We start from the raw sequence: 25,041 nt of genomic DNA, 5'->3' as shown, positions 1-25,041 counted from the left end.
AGAATTCACTCATGTTAAGCGTACAATTTGATGATTTTTAGTTAGTTTATAAGGTTGTACAATCCACCACCACAGTAATATTTACTTTGTAAGGTCAATTACTGTAACACTATGATCCAATCCGGTGATCCCTACCTTTATAAGTAAAACAAAATAAAAGGATGCATACCTTCCTGGTGTACTCCTTGGCATTGTCTTATCACAATCCTAAAAGTAAAACATGAGAGGAAATCTGTGAATGAATAAACAGCACTCTATCTGCTTAATCTGAACAATATTAGGCACTCTATCTGCTTCATAAGACCGTAGCAGTTCTAATGTATGCAGCAAGGTTTACCTAACATTTAGGACATACGGTTTTTACCTAAAGAATAACTCACTACCAGGCTCAGATGAAAAACTTTGTTAATAGTTCTTGTCAACAATCTCATGCTTCATGAGTAAGTTCTGATCAACGGTAACTATTAAAGAGAAGCCAATTAAAAACTGGCGATTTAAAGGCAGCAGAAAACGACAACATTCCACTGTCAGAAAGCAGTAAAGAACTTCTTTAAAATAAATTGCTCATAAATGCATCATTCAATCATAATTCTTATAAAATACAATGAAAACACACTGTATGAAACTGGCAAACTCAGAAAGCAGTAGACACACCTGCTCCCCATCGCTGTCTTCACTGCTGCTTAGTTTTAAGTCATCTTTTAACATCCTAGAGGGAAAGGCAGGAAGGATTAGTGTCTCTATAACAGTTTATCATGGCACACCAGAGTAGTAAATATCTACTAATCATTCTAGAAATAATCACTGTGGTAGCTGTCGATTTAATTAAAAAACAAAGAAAAGAACCAGTAAATTTTACTCTGGTGTGGTTCACATCCAGAGTACAAAGTGAGAAAAGTAGGAATTTAACAATTTCACAAACTCTCACTTTTCCAGAAGTAAAACGCGTATTCTCCTCTTCTAATTAAATAAGCCGCCTTCTAAAACTTCTTTTACTCACTTCTTGTTTCCTCTATTTTTCTCTAATTGCATATATACACACTCATTCATATTAAAACAAGTTAGCATGCTCATACCCAACAGTCCACTAGAGATATATAAGCCCTAAAATGAAGGAAGATAAAATTAAAATAGTCTCTTTCACTGTCCCTCATGTTCCACGAAGAGATTCATACAACTGGGTAATTGTGAAAACCAAAACACGAAGTCAAAGTGCTAGTTCATAAATGCCTTGCTATGAAAGAGGGCTGTTCTCTGGAGAAGTAACAATTTGGGGTAAAAACCTCGGCTATAAAATAAAAATGACTGTGTATGAATTAAAAATAAACTCCAGGTTCCAAACCTTCCTTCATCAAAGTTCAAATCAATTAAAAAAGCAGGAACTGAAGTTTCTGAAATTCACTTTTCAAAGGAAAATTACAAATTTAAAATTGCCTAGGGGTGTCTGGGTGGCTAAGTCAGTTAAGCATACGACTTTGGCTCAGGTCATGATCTTGCATTCGTGGGTTCAAGCCCTGTGTCAGACTTTTGGGTTGACAGCTCCGGGCCTGGAGCCTGCTTCAGAATCTGTCTCCCTCTCTCTCTCTGCCCCTCCCCCACCCATACTCCGTCTCTATAAACATTAAAAGAAATTTCCTTAAGGCCAAAAAATCAAAATTAAAACAAAAAATCTGAGTAATGACCCACAAAACACTTCTTGCCTTTTTACAGGAGAGCAAAAATTAACACAAAGCTTAGGGAAAAGTACAACTAGAAACATGTTTAATTTCTCATTCCCAGTAGTTCCCATTACCTTCTTAAAATTTCATGACACTCTCCAATCAGTAGTACGGAAATCTTCTTTCACTCCAGTAACTACTAATACTTTCCCCTCAAAAGCTTTAACTTGAGTTTCTAAATCTGACCCCAAATTCAGATTATCACATAAAAGATCACTTTCAAACAAAGTAACCAAGGTAATTACAGAATTATGAAAATTGTTTTAAGGCTGGCCCAGTAAAGCAGGACAGAAAAAAAGAGTTTTCTTTTGGACAAGGGCTTGGCGCATCTCTATGACTGATATCCTGTAAGGAAATGTGCTTACTCTGAATTCTCTCAGCCCTTATGATTTAATAATGGCAGCTCAATGAACCTGTTCACACATGTGGGTATGTCAAAGCTTTTACCAGACTGCTCAAGGTCCTGTATGCTTTCGCTCCCTCAGCAACAAGTGATACACATATATGTGGTAGGCTCTTATCAATTCTTTGCATATGAATAAGTATGATAAATATGAATATAATTTGAATTCTTTAACAGTGAGAGGGACTTGTTGTATTTCACATTAAGTTCCTTCTCAGTTCTCCCTATGTTCAGCTGAGGTTATCAAGACTGTGGGTTGTAGTTTAGAAAGCTAGCACTGTGGTCACAGTTTCTTTAGAATTTTGTTTTAATCACGGAGTTAACTTGTGGTCTCAGGAATTCAAGAGTTCACTCCTGAAGCTGGACTTTATTATCATTCAATATACTAGCCTAATTACATTTTGATATATGTTCCTGGTTCTACCTAAATAAGTTGGAAAACAAAGATAGTACAAACTATGCTGATTTAATATTCTACATTTAGTGGTAAAATGGAGGGCTTTTTACAAAGAATACTGTAGTTTTTGGTCTTCTGTATTAAAAACTATCAACCTACACACAAACACAAATATACACGTCTCTAAGAGAGGAGAAAAATCTGTATGGCCCACAAGTCAAATAAAGACTACTACTTGTTTTGTCAAAAATTTTATTGACGCAACCACATCCATGGTCTGTATTTGCTTTCATGCTACAATGGCAGAGCTGGTTAGCTGAGCCAAAAATCATCTAGCCCCTAAAGCCTAAAATATTTCACTATCTAGCTCTTTACATAAACGTTTGCATACCCCTTCCTTAAAAGATTAAATACACATTTCTAAGTGTTGTTCTGATATGTAGACACTATAGATAGACTTTGAGCAAAACAGATAAAATTTTTAAGCAATAAACTTACGATTTAGACTGGTGTCCATTTGAAGTTTTAGAAGAAGGATTGTATCTTTCTAGAACAAAGAGAATACAGAAATTAGCAACTACAAGTATGGCTATTTAGATTGTAAAATATGTATCAGTATATCCTCAAAGAAATGTAAGTCAAAACAAGACAGAATTCTTCCTCCACCAAACTGGCAACACTTCAGAGTACAATAATACAACAGGTATGCTCCAATGCTGCTTGTCCAACTATAAACCTATACAAACTTTCTGGCAGGCAATCTGGCAATATTATCTTTACAGATACTGTAAATACACATATCTGCTTCTGTAGCAATTATAATGGAAAAAAATTTACCTTACAGGTGTATCTGGAAAAATACATGAACACACACAAACACAAACACACACACACGCTTATCACAGTATGTTTTGTAACAGCAAAAACTGGAAACAAATGTCTATCGACAGGGGACTAGTTAAATAAATGATGATATGCCCATAACGTATACACAATTTTAATGTTAAAAAGAATGAGCTAATGTTGAGAGAATGTTAAAAGAATGAGTTAAGAGGGGTACCTGGGTGGCTCAGTCGGTTAAGCATCCGACTTTGGCTCAGGTCACGATCTCACGGTTCGTGGGTTCGAGCCCCGCATCAGGTTCTATGCTGACAGCTAGCTCAGAGCCTGGAGCCTGCTTTGGATTCTGTGTCTCCCTCTCTACCTGACCCTCCCCTGCTCACGCTGTTTCTCTCTCTCTCAGAAATAAATAAAACATTTAAGAAAACAAACAAAAAAAATGAATAAGAATTTATACTGACGTAGACACAGCTCTACAATAAATTAAGCGAAAAACACAGGTAATAGAGTATGTGCAACTTATGATCCCATTTGCCAATACTTAGTTATAGGGGGAGGAGGAGAAAACGAAGGAAACATTCTGAAAAGATGTTAAGAAAGAAAATGTAAACTTCCTGGCCTATAGCTATTTTTTACACATCTTTAAATAGTGATAAAGACTCCTATAACTATAGTTTAAGGTAAAACCAAGAAATGGATACACAAATAAAGTTTGTTAACATTAAAAAGGAATATTCTCCTTTATTCTCTCTCTTTACTTTAAGAACTATAAGACAACAAACTAAGGATCAAAAAGTTCCACATTTTTATATCCCAAAACTGATAACCAATGTAAATCTACCTTATTAAAAAAGTTACTATTCTTGGCAAGACCATTTATTTTGTTACAGAGCCATATGAGGAAGCCCAGATGTTTACAAGGTTCTGGCCTTACCACCCACCAGTTCACATAGCCATCATCTCTTGGAATTTAATCACACTTAAATTCCCTAAGGCTATCAACCCCTCAAGTTCTTCACAGAAACAAAAAGACAGGAGGTGGAGGGGGGTTCTGTAACAGACAGAAGATTTTCGTCCCAGTCCTAAAGACCCAGAAAGAATAAATACAGACAGAGGAAGAGAAGAGATACAGTAAGTACCAATGACCTCTTCCCTTGCATATAGGGTAACTCTCACAGAATCAACTATCTTCATGAAAGATACAGAAAGAGAGAAGAATGCTCTTGGGTTTATGAGGTGTCCATCAAACTGAATTCAAGAACTGTGAACTATTACTTCAAGAAATACTTAATAAAAATAGTTAATTTGATCTCCAATGATCTATAATTCTTCATTTAAAAATGTTTGTTTATTTTGAGGAGGAGGAGCACAGAGGGGAGAGAGAGAATCCCAGGCAGGATCCACGCTGTCAGTGCACAGCCCAAAGTGGGACTAAATCTCACAAACTGTGAGATAATGACCTGAGCTAAAATCAATAATCGGGTGCTCAATGACTCAGCTACCCAGGCACCGCTATAATTTTTTATTTTTTATGTATACCAAGATTCAATTCAATTCATTACACATTATCAGATAATAAAAACTGGAATAAGACACGTGAAAGAATTATAAAAGCAATATATGATGCTACCATGAGAAATGAATGCTCAATAAACAGCTTAACTTGAAAACCAAGAAGAAAAGAAATACTCACTTTGTTCTCCAGGGCCAAAATTGGACTGCTGAGATTCCTAAGAAAAAGGGACATAAAATCATATAGTGATATTAGCAGAAGGGTTCATTAGTGAAAAATTGCTTTAAATTAAACTATTCAATTCCAGTTAATTCAGTGAAAGATCCTGTTGAGTTCCTAAGAATGCATAAAAGAAAAAACACTGAAAGAATTTAATGATCCCATCTGATCATCCTCAGCAATTGTTGTGGTCAGTAATGAGCTTTCCCAGAGCTGAATACAAAAAGCATCAAGCTACCTAACAGTCTATCTATTCATTTCTTTTCAGCAGCATCCATAGTACTCATCCTAATTTAGGGCTTTGGGAAAGCAAATGATTTCAATTTAAGATTCTTGGTCTTAAGAAAATGTTTAATTTTTAAAACAGTAATACTAAAAACCTACACTAGGGTGAAAACAGCTGTACAACCGATATAGAGTCAAAAGATACCACTTTTTATCAACTAAAAACCTAACGTGGTCATTCACATGTCACTTTATTCCCTTCTTTTTCCTGCTCCCAATATTTTACAAACAATTAGCAACTTGAGGAAAAGACTGTCATATACCACTTTGTAAGCCTAATATATTACTACAATGTCTGGCACTCAGGAAGCATCAATAAAAAAGGAAGCCAAAATGTCACTGTCGGTGAAAGAAACATGCTTTTCCAAACTCAACTTTCAAAATCAGAAAATCTGTTTCACATGTGGAAATTGTGCATTTTTCTAGATTAAGTCTTTGGTACACAACATAGTATTAAAATTACATGGACATCCCTAAAAGCCCACTTAAAAATGAGCACAATCTTGCTTTAAAGACAGTATTACCTGTGAAAGGGAAATCCACATAGTATGAATGCTAAAATACAGTTTTGCTGTTAAAAAAAAAATACTGTGAACCTACATCTTTGGTCAACTGATTTTCAACAAGTGTCCCAAGACTTCATAAGGGAAACAACTGTCTTTTCAACAAATGGTGTTAGGACAATGGACTAGCCATAAGCAGAATGAAGTTGGATGCTTACCTCTCAGCCAATAAACAAAACAAAACTCAAAATGTATCAAAGACTTAAATATAAGAGTTAAAATTACAAAACTTAGAAAACTTAGAGCCAAATCTTAATGATCTTGGATTTGGCAAAGAACTCTTACATATGACACGAAAAACACCAAAGAAACAAATAGATACATTAAGAACTTTTGTACTTCAAAGGACAACATCAAGAAAGTGAAAAGACAACCCACAGAATGAGAAAATATCTGCCAATTATGTATCTGATAAGAGACTGCTATCTACAATATATAAAGAGCTCTTACAACTCAATGATAAAAAGACAACCCAATGAAAAACTGTGCAAAGCATCTGAACAGACATTTCTCTGAGGAAGATATAAAAATGGTCAAGAATCACATACAAATGGTCAATAAGCAAATGAAAAGATGTTGTTTGACAACATTTGTCATGGGGAAAATGCAAATCAAACCCACAATGAGATAATACTTCACACCTATTAGGATGACTAGAATCAAAAACAAGATAACAGCAAGTATTGACAAGGATGCAGAGAAAAATGAAAGCCTAGGAGGAATGTAAATGGGTGCAGCTAGCTTTGGAAAACATCCTGGCAGTTCCTCAAATGATTAAGCATACAGCTGCCATTTGACCTTGCAATTTTACTCCTAGGTACATAACCAAGTGAAAAGAAACATTATGTCCACGCAGAAACTTGTACACACATGTTTGTGGCGGCATTATTCACAAAAGCCCAAAGCTCAAAACAACTCAAATGTTCATCAGCTGATGAATTTATAAGTAAAATGTGATATATAACCATACAATGGAATATATGGCCGCAAACAGAAGTACTGATACACTCTATAACTTGGAAGAACCTTAAAAACAGTATCCTAAGTTAAAGAATGTTGCAGAAGACCAAATATGGTATGATTCCATTTACATGAAATGTTCAGAAAAAGAAATCTATAGAGACAGAGAGTAGATAAGCGGTTTCATATGGCTGGGAAGGAGACAGAGGGAAGTGGGTAATAGATAAAGAACAGGGAATTTCTTTTTGAGATGATCAAAATGCCCTAAATTTTTACTGTTAGGGTGGTTGCACACATCTGTAAATATACTCAAAACCATTTAATTGTACACTTTAAATGGGTGAAAGGCATGATGTTCATTATATTTCAATAAAGCTATTAAAAAACCTGTCAGTAGAGCAGTGACCAAGGTTACTCCTGTAACTTATGTTGAAGTTGCAAATAATCGTCCACCCCTTTGAATTGTCAATTATCTTATACTCACTGACCTGGTTAAGAATCTAAATGTTAATAGCCCAAACTTTCAACTTTCTCTCACACTTCTGACAACAGTCTACTGATCTTCAAAGTCCAGTGGATTCCGTCCCCATAACATCTACTACATCACACCATCGCACCTCCATCTACGCTGCAAAGACTTCACGTCCTCACATTTTTTCATCTGCAAAGGGCATTTAATGGAACTTTCTAGCTCTAATCTTTCTCCTTCACTCAACAATAATCTCCAATTAGCCTTTCTAAAGCCCAAATCCTAATATGAGTCATCACTACTTTTTCTCATAGAGCCTTCAATGGCTCTTTGTTTTTCCTAGGGATGAAACCCAAACTCTTTGACATGATGTCCATTCATATATCTAAGTACTGGAAAAACACAAAAATGGCTTGTACTCAAAGAGCTTAACACTCTTCTGAATAATGTTAATGACTATCTCTGCAACTATTCACGCAAATAAAGGTAAAATGGCAATTGTAAGAAGTGCAATGAAAGGTAAATAACATACACAGTATTATATAAGAGTTTATAATTGTGTCTGTCAGCATGTGAATGACCGTGTAAGAGACAAAAGGAGAGAGAAAGAGAAAGAGAGAGCCAGATCTAGCCAGGAAAATAAATAAAGGCTTCCCTGAGCAAGTACTGTTTAGGTTGAGATCTGAAGTGTAGGTAGGAAGTAAATTAGGAAGGGTAAGTGTTCAGGGTAGAGAGAACAGCACGTGTAAAGGCCAGAAAAGATAGGGAGCATGGCTAGTGAAAAGGACTTAAAGGCAGCCCACAAGAGGGAAAAAGTACAGAAAGGTAGTAAAAAATGAGACCCAAGACCTGAAAACCTAAATCATATAGCATGCAGACATTATAGATTACATTTAATACATATACAACTACATCTGTTTAGTAAAATTTGAGGGGCGCCTGGGTGGCTGTTGGTTGACCATGAGACTTCGGCTCAGGTCATGATCTCATGGTTTATGAGTTAGGGCCCTGCGTCGGGCTCTATGCTGATAGCTCAGAGGCTGGAGCCTGCTTTGGATTCTGTGCCTCATTCTCTCTCTGCCTCTCCCGGACTTGTGCTCTGTCTCTGTCTCTCAAAAATAAGTAAATGTAAAAAAATTTTGTTTTAAAAACTGGGGACTTGCAGGAGGGAGGGCTGCGGCCTGAGGAAGGAGGCTGAGGGAGGTCATATAACTCATTTTTACATGAGGTAACTTATGTCATTAAACCAGTGAATTTTTTTTGTCAGTGCAAAAGATACAAACTTGTGTGTCAGTGTAAAAGATTCGGGAGTACTATATACTCCATAAAAAAGGGGGAGGGAAGGAGATAAATTATTTATATTATACTTTAGGATTTATATGGTCTCTGTTATATCTTTCTTTGATGCACAAAAAAAGTAGCTCTTCAAGTAATTTATAAATGGAAAAGAATCTAACAAAAAGATGACTAGAAACACCAGCACTTTCATCCATCTCTATAGAGCTAACTTTGTACACTGAATAATTTATTCAAATATTTGTTTCTTGAAGCTTCAGCTTTGCTTTCTAAGCCTGTCTCAACAGTATTTCCTGACAAGTGCCTTTTCCTATGTTTGCTCTTTACTGGATATCAATCATTTTTCACTAGAGCAGAAGGACCACGTTTTGGATAAAGATATAGAACACTGGGAGAAACTTCAAAATAGGTTTTTAATACAATTTTACTAAACCTGTATGTTTAAAGACTAAATTGAATTATCACACAACTCAAAATACCAGTTGGAATGAATCATGATGCTTTCATAGTTTCATTAACGACTATCTCAAGGTACATTATACACTAAAAAGCAAGATTAATAACATAAACCCATATTCAACCTAATGTTGATAATCTGGATGTTTTCTTTTCTGTTTATGGGATCTTTGTGTCTACTTTGTACAGTGGCAGATAAAGAGCTCATACCAGAAGCAGACACACCTCACTCAGCTCTGTCATGTTCTCGTTTGCTCAGAAATGCATTTCAGTGTTACTGTCACTCGGCAGTTTCACTGCAGGTGTATCTCTTAAGCCACTTGTGCATTAGTGAAGATTAGTTTAATTAAAACCAGTTAATATACTGTGTAAATCATCTTAACCAAGCACATTTACAAATGTAATATACTAGAGCCAGTAAGAGCAAATGAATGGGAGCAAGTCTATCAACTTTTCCACAATGAGAAGACCTAGACTTCTCTTGGAATACCTGAGAAGTAAAATGTGACCAACTGCCATTCAGATCAAGAGAAGCAATACTACTTTGATCTTGTTTTTGTAGACTTAAAAATAGAGAACTTTAGAACTAAAAAATAACTATAAAGTTTTCATCCCCGTCTCCTCAGACGCCAACCTCCAATACCACACAATGCTGGAGCATATGCTTTTCACTCTGAAGACCACTGACTCACTACAGTGGCAAAAATAAAGATGGAGAAAAATGAATGGAGTTAGAATACATTAAAAGAGGTAAAATCCTTAGGACTTGGTGATAGTTTATAGGGTGTGACAGAGAGGGAAGTGGCAAACATAATTCCAACAAGGCTTTCCTAGCTTCATAAAGGCAGGCAACAGGAAAAGAGGCTCATGCTTGTTTTCTCTTTACTTTCCTTTTGGTTGGGAACTAGCAGGGAGAATCAGTTCTCCCTGGAAGATGTCTCAAAGGCACCTGAAACTCAACATCTAAGAACTGTCAAGTATATAGCTGGATATATGTATCTGGAATTCAAACACAGTCTGAATTAAGATAAAAACTGTTATGAAGATAAAAATCTGTGGAACACCTACGTAGAGAGGTACAGGCTACAAAGAACGGAGCACATAACTGTGTGTCCACTTAAACACTAACATGTTGTATTTTTTATTCTTTTTATTATTTTAATTTCACAACTGAATGGTGGGCAGCCTGAGGCAAAACATATTTCTTCTTTTGTGTTCTCGTATAGCACTGATCACAATGCCTGGAAAACTTAATGATAGAAGCAAAGATAGAGGAGAAAAAGGAGAAGCCCGAGAAGCAGAGTAACTGGATGAGCAACGTACAGTGGGAGACAAGGAAGAAACAGGCTAAAACAATATTTAATACTCATGAGAAGCCTGATGAAAATAAAGAACATTAACTGGACTTACAAAATGGGCCACTAGAAGTAGTAATGAAAATGGTTCTGGTGAGGTAACCAGATATAAAAGCAAGGTCAGACTAGGCTGAGGAGTAAGTGAAGGAAAGAATACAGACTGCAAGCATGAACCACTCTTTAAGTTTAACTCTAAAGAGGAGGACTGGCTGGAGAATAACATGGAATAAGGCATGTATTTGTTGTGCTGTTTTTAAATGGGACAGATCAAGGATGTTTAAGTAAATTATATGGATTTAATAAATCAGCTCTCCAAATATATTCCTAAACTCAACTTCTCCTCCACCACCAGCCACAAGTGAACTGCTCTTTCAGATCTGTTAATGAGTATGCAAATCCTCCCTCCTGGGTGCTCCTTACCTTCTGGTGCTTCTGGCATCCTTATACGTTTCCTTCTAAGCCCAGTTGGTGCCATCATCCTAAGGATGCCATCTCCAAAATCGGTAAATATCAAAACTTTCTCCCTTTTGTTTTCTCAGTGGACCCAGTTCATATGGTTAATACATAGAGAATGAATACCTATAAAAGCTTTGTAAAAAGCTTTAAACTGTATTACATACAAAGGTGTATTCACTGAAAATTCAGAGAGCGAGATGAACTATAAAAAAGCAAAACCTGACTTGTAAAAGCAACTCAACCAAAGCAATGATCACTAAGTAGCTAAATGAAGTATTTTCAAACATGTTACCTGAGTATTTATATCCAAATTCAGTAAATCAAACATTTACTGAACTATTCTAGGCTTTGGCACATACTATTCTAATTGTGTTTGCTAACAAGGGTAACATCTAAATAATTCAATGCTAGGGACGCCTGGGTGGCTCAGTCGGTTGAGCATCCAACTTGATTTTAGATCAGGTCACGATCTCATGGTTCGTGAGTTTGAGCCCTGTATCCAGCTCCGTGCTGACAGTGCAGAGACTGCTTGAGATCCTCTCACCTCTCTCTGTCTCTCCCCAGCTCACATGCTCTCTCTCAATAAAATAAACTTAAAAAAAGATTCAATGTGATGCCTCTTGACGTACCTATTACTCTGCCAGGAGGGATTTCAAACATACAGTAAATATGTGCAAGGGCAGTCAAAAGCTTTAGTAAGCTTCAACCTCTCACTGGAAAATCTACCAACCTATCTCCAACTATATCCATCTAATCTGCTTTCCTTCCTAGACAAAGAAAGGCCTAATTGTGCTCTATTCTAAAGCTAATCCTCTCTCAGGGCACTGAATCTTAACCTCTCTTGTGGAGATTTCCTAAGTTTGCCCTCTGTCTTTCCCATGTATCATTTGTTTTTCCTTTTTTTACTAAAACATTATGATCAGTGCAGATTTTATAGATAAAATCCTTATCTCATAAAAATACTCACCTGACTACATCACTATACCCTTCCTGGCACCATCACATTTCTCTACTCCCTTTTACAGACAATATCTCAAAAGAAAATCTTCTTTTATATGTTCATCATTTCCAATATCTTTTGGGCCTCTGCAATCATTCTTTTACCCTCAGCTTTCTAACTAAAAGTGTCTATATCAGCAATAAAAAAATACACTGTGAAATCTGACACGTGGAGCATAGTAAGAACTTAATAAAGATATGCTTGACAAATAAACAAACATAGAAACATCAAATCTACAGACATGAAAGCCACAATGTCTGAGATCAAAAATATGTTAAATGGGATTAACAGATTAGACACCACAGAACAAAAGACTACTGAAACTGAAAATTTAACAATAGAAACTATCCATAAATGAAACAACAAAAGACAAAAGATTGAAAAAAAAAAAAGAACAGTGCATTCATGACCTATGGAACAATGTCAAGAGGTCTAATATACATGTAACTGGAGTCCTAGAAGTGAAGCAGAAAAGGGGAAGAGGGAATACAGAAAAATATCTTGAGAAAATAATAGCAAAAATTTCCCAAATGTGATAGAAACTATAAACCCAAAGCTCCAAGAAGCTAAAAATAACCCCCCGGGGAACAAAAAAAGATGAAAAGACCCAAGATAGCTCAAACGAAACAGCTTAAAATCAGTGATAGAGACAAAAAGAATATTAAAAGCAGCCAGAAGGGGAAAAAAAAGACACCTTATATCCAAAGAAGGAAAAAAAAGGCAATAAAGGACATTGCAGATACAATGCAAGCCAGAAGACGATGGATAACATCTTTAACCTAGCATTCTATAATCAGCAAAAATACCTTAAGGAAAGAGGTAAAATTAAAATGTGAGAAACATAAAAGCTGAAAGCATTCATCTACCACAAGCAGACAAGCATTAAAAGAAATGTTAAGGGGCGCCTGGGTAGCTCAGTCAGTTAAGCGTCCAACTTCAGCTCAGGTCATGATCCCGCAGTTTGTGAGTTCAAGCCCCACGTCAGGCTCTGTGCTGGCAGCTCAGAGCCTGAAGCCTGTTTCAGAATCTGTGTTTTCCTCTCTCTCTGCCCCTCCCCCACTCATGTTCTGTCTCTGTCTCAAAAAATAAACACTAAAAAAAAATTTTTTTTAAATAAATCAATAAAAGAAATGTTAAAAGGAAGCTCTCCAGGGGCACCTGGGTAGCTCAGTCGGTTAAGTGGCTGACTCTTGATTTCGGCTCAGGTCATGATCTCACGGTGGGTTTCTGAGCTTGAGCCCCGTGTCTGGCTCTGTACTCAAAGGATAAAGTCGGCTTTGGATCTTCTCTCTCTCTCTCTCTCTCTCTGCCCCTCCCCTCATGCTCTCTCTCTCTCTTTCAAAAGTAAATGAATGTTTAAAAAAGAATTTAAAAAAAGAAGCTAGACTGGTTATATTAACATCAAAGTGAATTTTATAGCAAAGATTATCATGAGAATTAAAAGGAGACACTTCTTTTTTTTTTTTTAAATTTTTTTTTTTAATGTTTTATTTATTTCTAGGAGAGAGAGAGAGAGAGACAGCGTGAGCAGGGGAGGGTCAGAGAGAGAGGGAGTCACAGACTGAAATAGGCTCCAGGCTCTGAGCTGGCAGTCAGCACAGAGCCCGACGCGGGGCTCGAACCCACGAACCGCGAGATCATGACCTAAGCGAAAGTCGGACGCTTAACCGACTAAGCCACCCAGGCGCCCCAAAAGGAGACACTTCTTAACAATAAAGGTTATCAATTCATCTAGAATTAATAACAATCCCAAATGTTTATGCACCTAAAAAAAAAAAAGAACTTCTTAAAAGTATAAGGAAATGAACAAGGGAAAATTCAAAATCATAAATTGCAAATTATTGGAGATTAGTTAGCTATATGCCTCAATAACTGACAGAACAAGTAGAATTAAAACGAATAAGAACGTAGAAAACTGAACTAATACTATAAACCAACCTGATATTGACATTTATAAAGCATTCCAAGGAACAACAGCAAAATATATATTCAAATGTACACAAAACTTTTACCAGGAGAAAACTTTTTACAAAACGTATTTCATGGGCCATTAAATTAGTTGTAATAAATGTAAAAGGATTCAAGTCACACAAAGTACGTTCTCTGGCCACAATGGAATTAAGCCATAAGTAACAAAGTATATTCTGTAATGGAAAATATAGGGAAAAACTCCAAACATTCAAAAACTAAATGACAGGTAAAAATAATCCATAGAATAAATAAAAAATCAAAAAGGAAATAAGAACACATTTTGATCTGGAATAAAAGTAAAAACACACTTCAGAATGTGTGGGATGCAAATAAAACATTACATAGAGGGAAGTTAATTATCACTAACAGCCTATATTAGAAAGTAAGAAAGATCTCCTATCAATGACTTTAGCTTCCTCTTTAAGAATATTTTTTAAAATAAGTATAAATAAAACCAAATGAAAGCAGAACAAGAAAGTAACACAGATGACAATGGAAATCAATGCAACAAAACCCAAAAACAACGAAGGAGAAAAAGCAGTTTTTTAGAAGATCAATACAACTGAAAAACCTCAAGCCATAAGAAAAATAGAAGAATTGAAGTACCAATAATAGGAATAAGAGAAGTGATATCATAAGACATATAAAAATTGTTACATAGGAATATAATCAAAAACTTTATACCAATAAATTTTACAACTTTGACAATGAACAGATAAACTGAACAAGTTGCTTGAAAAATTCAAACTACCAAAACACAGTCAAAAGAAACAGATAATATGAATAGCCCTGGATCTATTAGACACATATAATATTTAGTTAAACACTGTACTATAAAGAAAACCCAAAACTCAAAGGGCTTCACTGGTGTATTCTAACAAACATTTAAGAAATAATACCAATACTATTCAAGAAAACTACTCAAGAAAATAGAGGAGGGAGCTATGTCCCAACTCATTCTATGAGGCCAGCATTACTCTGATACCAAAACTAGACAAAGACATAATAATAAAATCACAGATCAAGAACATAGATGTAAAAAAAAAAATTTTTTTTTTGGTAAAAATTATTTTTAAAAGTTTCTGAAGGGGTGCCTGGGTGGCTCAGCCGGTTGAGCATCCAACTTCTGCTCAGGTCACGATCTCACGGTTTTTGAGTTAAAGCCCGGCGTAGGGCTCTGTGCTGACAGCTCAGAGCCTGGAGCCTACTTCGGATTCTGTGTCTCCCTCTCTCTCTGCCCCTCCCCTGCTCACGCTCTGTCTCCCTCATTCTCTCTCAAAAATAAATAAACATTAAAAAAATTAAAAATTAAAGTTTTTGAAAATCAAATTCAACCTATAAAACAGGTAATAATACATAATGACAAAGTGAAGTTTCTATCAGGAAGGCAATACTGGTTTAAATTTTTAAAATTAACCAACGTAATTCACCATATTACAAACCAAAAAAGGAAAATCATATGATTATATCAATAGATTCAAAGAAAACATTGAACAAAATCCAAAATTCACTACCGCTAAGAACACTCCAGGGGTGCCAGGGTGGCTCAGTTGAGTTGAGTCAGTTGAGCATCCGACTTTGGCTCAGGTCATGATCTCACGGTTCATGGGCGAGCCCCACATCGGGCTCTGTGCTGACAGCTAGCTCAGAGCCTGGAACCTGTTTCGGATTCTGTGTCTCCCTCTCTCTCTGACCCTACCGTGATCATGCTGTCTCTCTCTCTCAGAAATAAATAAAACATTAAAAAAAATTGTTTAAAGAACACTCGGGAAATATGAATAGAAGGGAACCTCCTCAATTTAATAAAATAAGTGACATCTATGAAAATTTCACAGCTAAAGTCATATTTAATGATGAAAGACTGAATACTTTCCCCTCTATAATGAAAAACAAGGCTAGAATGCTTACTGTCACCACTTCCAGTCAACACTGTACTAAAGGCTCTAGCCAGTGCAATAAAGCAAGGATAAGAAATGAAGCATCCAGTTTGAAACTAAAGTTGTAACACCCTTTATTCACACATGGCATGACTGCCTAATTAGAAATTCTATGGTATCTACAAAAATGTTACTAGAGCTACATACATTTATCAAGATTTCAAGATAAAAAAAATAAAATTATAAATAAAATGTGTCTTTATAAACTAGCAAGGGAAAGTCATATGCTTAAAAAAATTTTTTTCAGGTTTTTAAGTTTATTTATGTTGGGGTGCCCGGGTGGCTCAGTCAGTTAAGTATCTGATTTCAGCTCATGTCATGATCTTATGATCTGTGAGTTCGAGCCCCACTTTGGGCTCTGTGTTGACAACTCAAGAGCCTGGAGTCTGCCTCAGATTCTGTGTCTTCCCCTCTCTCTGCCCCTCCTCCGCTCACACTCTGAATGGCTCTCTCTCTCCTCTCTCTCTCAAAAATAAACATTAAAAAAGATAAATAAATAAATTTAAAAAAATTTTTTTCAGTTTACTTAAAAATTTTTTTAAGTTTATTTATTCTGAGAGAGACAGAGTGAGTGGGGAGGAGCGCAGAGAGAAGGAGAGAGAGAATCACAAGCAGGCTCCCTGCTGTCAATGCAGCACAGAAACTGTGAGATCATGACCAGAGCCAAAACCGAGAAGAGTCAGATGCTTAACCAACTACCCAGAAGCCCCACATGTACTGAACATTTTTAAACAAAATACCATTTTTAATAGCATTAAAAAAAGAAATGCTTAGAGGTAATTCTGATAAAAGATGAGGAAGGCCTAGATACTGAAAACTATAAAATAATGAGAAATTAACCAAATAGAGAAGATAAGTGCTCGTGGGCCAGAACACTCAATATTGTTGTCAATTCTCCCCCAATTGATCCATAAATCCAATGCAATCTCTATCAAAACCCCAGAAGACTTTTATGCTGAAACAAGGTGGTTATAAAATCCATATAAAAATGCAAAGAACGTAGAAAAATCAAATTAAGTTTGAAAAATGTTAATACAATTGGAGGATTTACATCACTATAGCTTTATGTTATTGATTGGTCAGATAATCAAGACAGGGTGGTATTGATACCATGATAAACAAATTAATGAAATAGAACACAGTCATAAATGCACCACATATATGGTCAACTGAAATTGCTAAGGCAATTCCATGCAGAGAAACAAGATTTTCAAACAAATGATGATCTCTTCCTAGCCTTTTGGCTAAGATGAAGTGTAAACAAATGATGATGGAAATGGATATCTATACACAAAAAAATAAATTTTCATCCATACCTTGTCACCATGTATAAAAATTACTTTAAAATGGATCATAGACCTACATGTAAAGCCTAAAACTGTAAGTCTAAAAAAAATACATAGGAGAATGTGAGTTAGGCAAAATTTCTTAGACACCAAAAACATGATCTGTAAACTAAAAAACTCATGAATTGGAATTCATCAATACTAGCAAATTCTCCTCTTCAAAAGATATAGTTAAGAGAATGAAAAAGGAAGCTACTTAAGGGGGGGGGAGGGATGTGCAAATCTCATATCCGATAATGGACTTAAATCCAGAAAATACAAAAAACTCAAACTCACTAAGAAGAGGACAACAATCCAATAAAAGATGGGCAAAAGATTTTAAAAGTGCACCAAGGAAGATAAACAAATGACAGACAAGTACATGAAAAGATGCTCAACACCATTTGTCACTAGAGAAATACAAATTAAAACCACAATGAGGCACCCCTACACAATTGCTAAAAGGTAAAATTTAACAATTTAAAAACACTGGGCATACCAAGCTTTGGTTAAGTATGGGAAGCAACTGAAACTCTCAAATATTGCTAGTAGAAATACAATATAGTTCAATCACTTTGGAAAACAGTATGAGAGTTTCTTCAAAGTTAAATGTACATCAACCATATACTCAAAGGTATTTACTGATGAGAAATAAAAGGATGTGCCCATACAAAGATTTGTACACAAATTCTCACAGCAGCTTTATTTTTAACTAGAAACCAGAAATAGCCCAAAAGTCTATCAGTAGGTGAATGGGTAAACAAACTGTGGTATAATTATAAAACTGAATACTTCTTAGCAATAAAAAATGATTTTTACATGCAATAATGTGGTTGACTCTCAAAATAATTGTGCTTAGTGAAAGAAATTAGAGTCAGAAAGAGTACATATATTATTATTCTATTTATATACAATTCTCAAAAATGCAAACTAATGTAGAGTGACAGAAATCAGATTAGCGGTTGCCTAGGGATGAGAAGGGTAGAGAGTACAAGGAAGGATCATAAGGAAACCTTTGGGGTGCATCAACAAGAGAAAGGATAAATACCATATGATCATTTTGATACATCCAGAAAAAGCATTTGATAAAGTACAACATGCATCCATGATAAAAAAAAAAATCTTCTGGGGTGCCTGGGTGGCTCAGTCGGTTAAGTGTCTGACTCTTGATTTTGGCTCAGGTTACAATCTCACAGTTCATTAGATTGAGACCCATGTCAGACTCTGTGCTGACAGCGGGAAGCCTGCTTGGGATTAAATCTCTCTCCATCTCTCTCTGCCCCTCACTCACTCACAGTCACTCTCTTGCTCAAATTAAATAAGTAAACATTTAAAAAAAGAAATAAAAATAACAGTTAAAAAATCTCCTGCAATGCAGATTTAGGGGGAGCATACCTCAAAATAATAATAGCCATACAGGAAAAACCCACAGCTAACATCACCCTCAATGGTGACTTTCAAAAACTGAAAGTTTTTCCCAACATCAGGAACAAGTTGGGATGTCCCCTCTTACCACTTTTAATCAACATAGTACTGGAAGTCCTGCCATAGCAATCAGACAAGAAAAAGAAATAAAACACATCCAAATTGGTAAGGAAGAATTAAAACTTTCATTATTTGCAAGATGACATGATACTATATAAGAAAACCCTAAAGACTCCATCAAAAAACTACTAGAACTGATAAGATCACAGGATACAAAATCAATATAAAGAAATCTGTGGCTGGGGCACCTGGGTGGCTCAGTCAGTTAAACATCTGACTTCAGCTCAGGTCATGATCTCATGGTCCATGAGTCTGAGCCCCGCATCGGGCTCTGTGGTGACATCTCGGAACCTGGAGCCTGCTTCCAATTCTGTGTCTCCCTCTCTCTGCCCCTCCCCTGCTCACACCCTCTCTACCCCTCAAAATAAATAAACATTAAAAAAAAAAAAAAAGGAAAGAAATCCGGTGCATTTCTATACANAAAAAAAAAAAAAAAAAAAAAAAAAAAAAAAAAAAAAAAAGGAAAGAAATCCGGTGCATTTCTATACACTAATAAAGTAGCAGAAAGAAAACTTTAGAAAACAATTCCATTTACAATTGCACCAAAAATAATAAAACACCTAGGAATAAACTTAAACAAGGAGGTGAAAACTGTGTACTATGAAAACTACAAAACTCTGATGAAAGAAATTGAAGACAACACCAACAAATGGAAAGATATTCCATGCTCATAGATTAAGAGAATACTGTTAAAATGTCCATACTATCCAAAGCAATCTACAGATGTAATGCAATCCCTATCAAAATGCCAATAGCATTTTTTCACAGAACTAAAGCAAATAATCCTATAATCTGTATAGAACTACAAGACTCCAAACAGCCAAAGCTATCTTGAAAAAGAACAAAACTAGAGGTATCAAAGTCCCAGGCTTCAAGATATCCTACAAAGCTGTAGTAATCAAAACAGTATGGCACTGGCACAAAAAAAGACACACAGACCAATGGAACAGAATAAAAAACCCAGAAATAAACCCATGACTGTATGGTTAATTAATCTACAACAAAAGAAGGATGCAAGAATATGCAGTGGGAAAAAGACAGTCTCATCAACAAATGGTGCTGGCAGAACTGGACAGCTACATGTAGAAGAATGAAATTGGACCACTTTCACACCATTTTTGCATATTACACATAAACTCAAAATGGATTAAAGCCCTAAATGTGAGACCTGAAACCATAAAAATCCAAGGACAGAGCATAGGCAGTAATATCTCTGACTCTGGCTATAGCAACATTTTTCTAGACACTTCTCCTAAGGCAAGGGAAACAACAGTAAAAATAAACTACTGAGACTGTATCAAAATAAAAAACTGCACAGCAAAAGAAGCAATCAACAAAAGGGCAACCTACTGAATGGAAGAAGATATTTGCAAAGGACATATCCAGTAAAGGGTTAGTATCCAAAATATATAAAAAAAACTTATACAACTCAAAACACCAAAAAGCAAACAATCCAAATAAAAATGGACAGAAAATAGGAACATACATTTCTGCAAAGAAAATATACAGATAGCCCACAGAAATATGAAAAGATGCTCAACATCACTCATCATCAGAAAAGTGCAAATAGAAACCACAACGAGACATCACCTCACTCCCGTCAGAATGCCTAAAACCCGAAACACAAGAGGAGAGTTAAAATGGTGGAGAAGTAGGGGGACGGGGATTGCCCTCATCCCTCAAACAGCACTATGGAGGTCAGAACACTTGGAACATCCATAAAATCAGTCTGTGGAGCGACAGAAATATCTCCACAGGCAGACGGAGGCAGCTTGGCGGGACAGAGGTGTGTGTATGTGAACTGGGGGAGATAAAACCTGTGGGCATGGAGGGGAGGGATCCTTCTCTGTGGAGAGACAAAAGGGAGAGAAAGAGAAGCTGTGGATAGCGGTATTGTCAGTACAAGAGAAAAACCTCTCCAGGGGTGCCTGGGTGGCTCAGTCGGTTAAGCATCCAACTTCAGCTCAGGTCAGATCTCACGGTTCATCAATTCGAGCCCTGCATGAGGATCTGTGCTGATGGCTCAGATCCTGAAGCCTCTTTCAGATTCTGTGTTTCCCTCTCTCTCTGCCCCTCCCCAACTCATGCTCTGTCTCTCTCTGTCTTAAAAATAAATACACTATATTAGAAAAAATTTAAAAAAAAAGAGAGAGAGAGAAACCTCTCCAGACCAGGGACTGGGGAACAAGAAATACGGAGAGGTCCAGTTTCCACTTTGCAAACAGCTTTAGAGCTAAAGACTGGAGGTTTCAGAAGTGCATGACTTTCTCCAGACTGAAGCTGCTGCCATGTGTGCGCATGCCTTGGCGAGAGAGGAGCCAGCCCCAGGGGTGGTAGTGAAAAACACAAGAAACACATGTTGGTAAGGATATGGAGAAAAAGGAATCCTTGTGCAGTGTTGGTGGGAATGCAAACTGGTAGAGCCACTGTGGAAAACAGTACAAAGGCTCCTCAAAAAAAAAAAAAAAAAAAAAAAAAAAAAAAAAAAAAAAAAAAAAAAAAAAAAAAAAAAAAAAAAAAAAAAAAAAAAAAAAAAAAAAAAAGAACTACCTTACAATCCAATAATCACACTACTGGGTATTTACCCAAAGAGATGAAAACAGTAATTTTAAAAAGATACACACACCCCTATGTATCCTGCTGCATTACTTCCAAAAGCCAAATCATGAAAAGAGCCCTAGTGTCCATCAACAGATGAATGGATAAGGAACAGATGGTATATACATATAATGGAATGTCACTCAGCCATAAAAAAGAATGAAATCTTGCCATTTGAACAACATGGATGGATCTAGAGAGCATAATGCTAAATGAAGTCAGTGAGAGAAAGACAAAATACCATACAGTTTCACTCATATTTGGAATTTAAGAAAACAAATGAACAAAGAAGAGACCAAAAAAACAAAAACAAAAAACCCAGACCCTTAAATATGGAGAACAAAGTGATGCTTACCAGAGGCAGGATGGGTTAAATAGGTGAAAGGAATTAAGAGTATACTTATCATAATGAGCACTGAATAATGTAGAGAACTGTTGAATTACTATATTACATACCTGAAACTAATATAAACCTATGTTAATTATACTGGAATTTAAAATAAAATTTATAGGGGTGCCTGGGTGGCTCAGTCAGTTGAGCATCCCACTATGGCTCAGGTCATGATCTCATGGCTCATGGGTTTGAGCCCCGCACTGGGCTCTGTGTTGACAGCTTGGAGCCTGAACCTGCTTTGGACTGTGTCTCCTTCTTGCACTCTGTCCCTCCTCTGCTTGTGCGCGCTCTCTCTCTCTCTCAAATAAATATAAGCATTTTTTTAAACAAATAAATAAAATTTTAAAAAGTGTGAAGAGAAACATTTGAGGGTAATTGATCCATTAACTATACTGACTATGATGATGGTTTCACAGGTTTATATCTAAGTCAAATATCAAACTTAAAATATGTGCTGTTTATTGACATCGTTAATCCTCAAAAAAGTCACTTAACATACTCAACTGTTTAAAATGTAAGAAATAATAATGTATTGTGAAGTTTATAACATATAGCTAAGCAACATGTATGTTAAAAGCAGAAAGAATAAAAAGAGAGAAATGAAGTTAAACTGTTGGAAGGCAAGGCAATTAACCTATATGTGAAATGATGTATTGTTTTAACATAATTGTGATATGTGATGTTGTAAGCCCTCAAAGCAAACACACACATACACACACACATCTAGAAAACTCACACTTCCTGATTTGAAAATGTACTACAAAACTATAGTAATCAAGACAGTGACACTGCCATTAGAATAGACAGATTGGTGAGAAAGAACTCAGAGTACACAAAAATCCCTCACATTTATGGTCCATTTATTTTCCACAGGGTGCCATGGCGATTCAATGGGCACATGGGTGGCTTAGTGGGTTAAGTGCCTGACTTTGGCTCAGGTCATGATCTCACAGTTCATGGGTTCGAGCCCCACATGAGGCTCTGTGCTGACAGGTCAGAGCCTGGAACCTGTTTCAGATTCTGTGTCACCTTCTCTCTCTGCACCTTCCCCACTTGCACTCTATCTTTCTCTCTCAAAAATAAATATCAGGCACCTGAGTGGCTCAGTCTGTTAAACATCTGACTTCGACTCAGGTCATGATCTCATGGTTCGTGAGTTGAAGCCCTGCATTGGGCTCTGTGCTGACAGCTCAGAGCCTGGAGCGGGCTTCAGCCGCTCACAGTCTGTCTCTCTCTCTCTCACAAAAATAAATAAACATTAAAAAATTTTTTTTAACAAATTAATAAACATTAAAAATCAGCAAAATATCTACTAGATACCTCTCCAGATAAGACATACAAAGGCCTATAAGCCCATAAAAAGATTCTCAACATCATTAGCCATGAGGGAAATTAATACCAAAACCACAAGGACAAATCACTTTACACCCACTTAAAATAGCTAGAAGGGTAATAACAACTTTGCCAGGATTTGAAGAAACTGGAAAGCTCATACACTGCTGGTAGAAATATAAAATGTAGAAAACACTTTGGGAAAACATCAGGCAGTTCCTCAAAAGATTTAAACATTGTTACTATATGGCCCAGCAATTCCACTGCTAAGTATATAAAACCAAGTGAAAACATATGTCTATACAAGCATTTCTATACTCATGTTTATAGCAGCAACTTTCATAGTAACCAAAAACTGAAAACAGCCCAAATATCAAATAACTGATAAAAATATAAACAAAATGTGATATATCCATAAAATGGAATATATATTTAGCGATAAAATGGAACAAAATAATGGTATATAACATGAACGAATCTTTAAAACATCATGCTAGATGTAAAAGATCTGGTCACAAAAGACCACATATTATATAATTTGATTTATCTGAATGTCTAGAATAGGCAAATAGAGATATAATGTAGATTAGTCACTTCTTTGGGGTTACAGTAGGGGACTGGAGGGTATAGAAGGGTGACTGCTAAGTGGTATAGGGTTTCCTTAGGTGGTGATGAAAATAATTCTAAAATAATTGTGGTAATGGTTACACAACTATGAATATATTTAAAACCAGTTAATTGGACGTTTTAAATGAATGAACTGTATGGTATGTATATTATGTACCTTAATAAAACTGTCACCTAAAAAAATTATGAATGGACTCAAAAAAAATATGAATGGATTCATAAGCCAGAACTATGAAATTAAGTTCAAAGTCTTTTTTTGATAAACTTAAGTTTTAATTTTACAATTTAAAAAAGTATACCTATTAAATAATTCAAGATAGAATATTAAAAATAATTATTCAGTCCAAAAGAATCTCAAAAAAGGAACAAAGAAAAATTGCTGGGACAAATGGAAAACAAATAGCAAATAGTACATTTAACAATGTAGGGTACATTTAAGCCCTACAATAAAAAAAAACACACAAAAAACCAACCCTACAATATCAGTATCAATGACTACATTAAAAGGAAATGGTTTAAAAAGGAAATGGTTTAAACACTCCAAGATTAACTGCTAGAGATTGGCAAACTAAAAAACCAAGACCCAATTATATGCTGACTCTAAGAAACTCACTTTAGGGGTTCCTGGGTAGCTCAGTCAGTTAAGCATCTGACGATTTCGGCTCAGGTCAAAATCCCACAGTGTAGAGATGGAGCCCTACACTGCTATCAGCACAGAGCCTGTGTGGGATTCTCATTCTCTCTTTCTCTCACTCTCACTCACTCTCTCTCTGCCTCTCCCCCACGCATGTGCATCCGTGCATGCACATGCTCTCTCTCAAAATAAACATCCAAAAAACTCATTTAAATATAAAGCCACCAATCGATTAAAAATAAAAGAATAGAAAATGTTAAACCTTGTCAACAGTAAATTAAAAGAAAGCTTAAATGGCTACATGAATATCAGACAAAGCAGACTTCATAACAAGCATTAATACCAGATAGAAAAAGAGACATTTCCTAATGAAAAAAAAAGATGAAATTATCAGAAAGATACAGCAATCCTAAATGTGTACATACCTAATAATAAAGCTTCAAAACACATGAACCCAAAATGGACAAAAGTCAAAGAGGAAACAGAAAAATCTATAAATACAGGTGCAGATGTCAACACTCTCCTTTTGTTACTTGACAGAACAAATAGAAAGTCTGTAAAACTGCAGACGACCAACCACTCTCAACTAACTTGATCTGATATATACAGAGTATATTCTATAGAGTGTACATCAAACAGTCAGCAGGAAAGATCATATAATGGCCATAAAACATTTAATAAATGTTTAAAAACTAGTTTTATATAGCATTCTCTAACAATAATATAAATAAATTAGAAAATTAGTAAC

At 35.9% G+C, this 25,041-nt stretch overlaps 1 protein-coding gene across 2 annotated transcripts in view; it reads right to left on the bottom strand.

The window, feature by feature from the left end:
• AFF4 (AF4/FMR2 family member 4) overlaps positions 1 to 25,041 on the bottom strand; it is a 96,420-nt gene that overhangs the window by 26,761 nt on the left and 44,618 nt on the right. For both annotated transcript variants that reach the window (XR_005526264.1, XM_039221380.1), the window contains exons 6-9: positions 5,052 to 5,088; positions 3,017 to 3,065; positions 655 to 709; positions 170 to 207 (exon numbers count right to left, since the gene is read on the bottom strand). Coding sequence is in view for 1 of the 2 variants with exons in the window: in XM_039221380.1 (XP_039077311.1) it covers positions 170 to 207; positions 655 to 709; positions 3,017 to 3,065; positions 5,052 to 5,088 (179 nt within the window). In the remaining variant the exon portion in view is untranslated. The remainder of the gene's footprint in view (positions 1 to 169; positions 208 to 654; positions 710 to 3,016; positions 3,066 to 5,051; positions 5,089 to 25,041) is intronic.

The sequence above is a fragment of the Hyaena hyaena genome, unplaced genomic scaffold (assembly GCF_003009895.1).
Source record: "Hyaena hyaena isolate Hyena2069 unplaced genomic scaffold, ASM300989v1 scaffold_978, whole genome shotgun sequence".
Taxonomy (NCBI): domain Eukaryota; kingdom Metazoa; phylum Chordata; class Mammalia; order Carnivora; family Hyaenidae; genus Hyaena; species Hyaena hyaena.
Note: the sequence above shows the minus strand (reverse complement) of the source record. Positions and strands in the feature narration are given on the sequence as shown.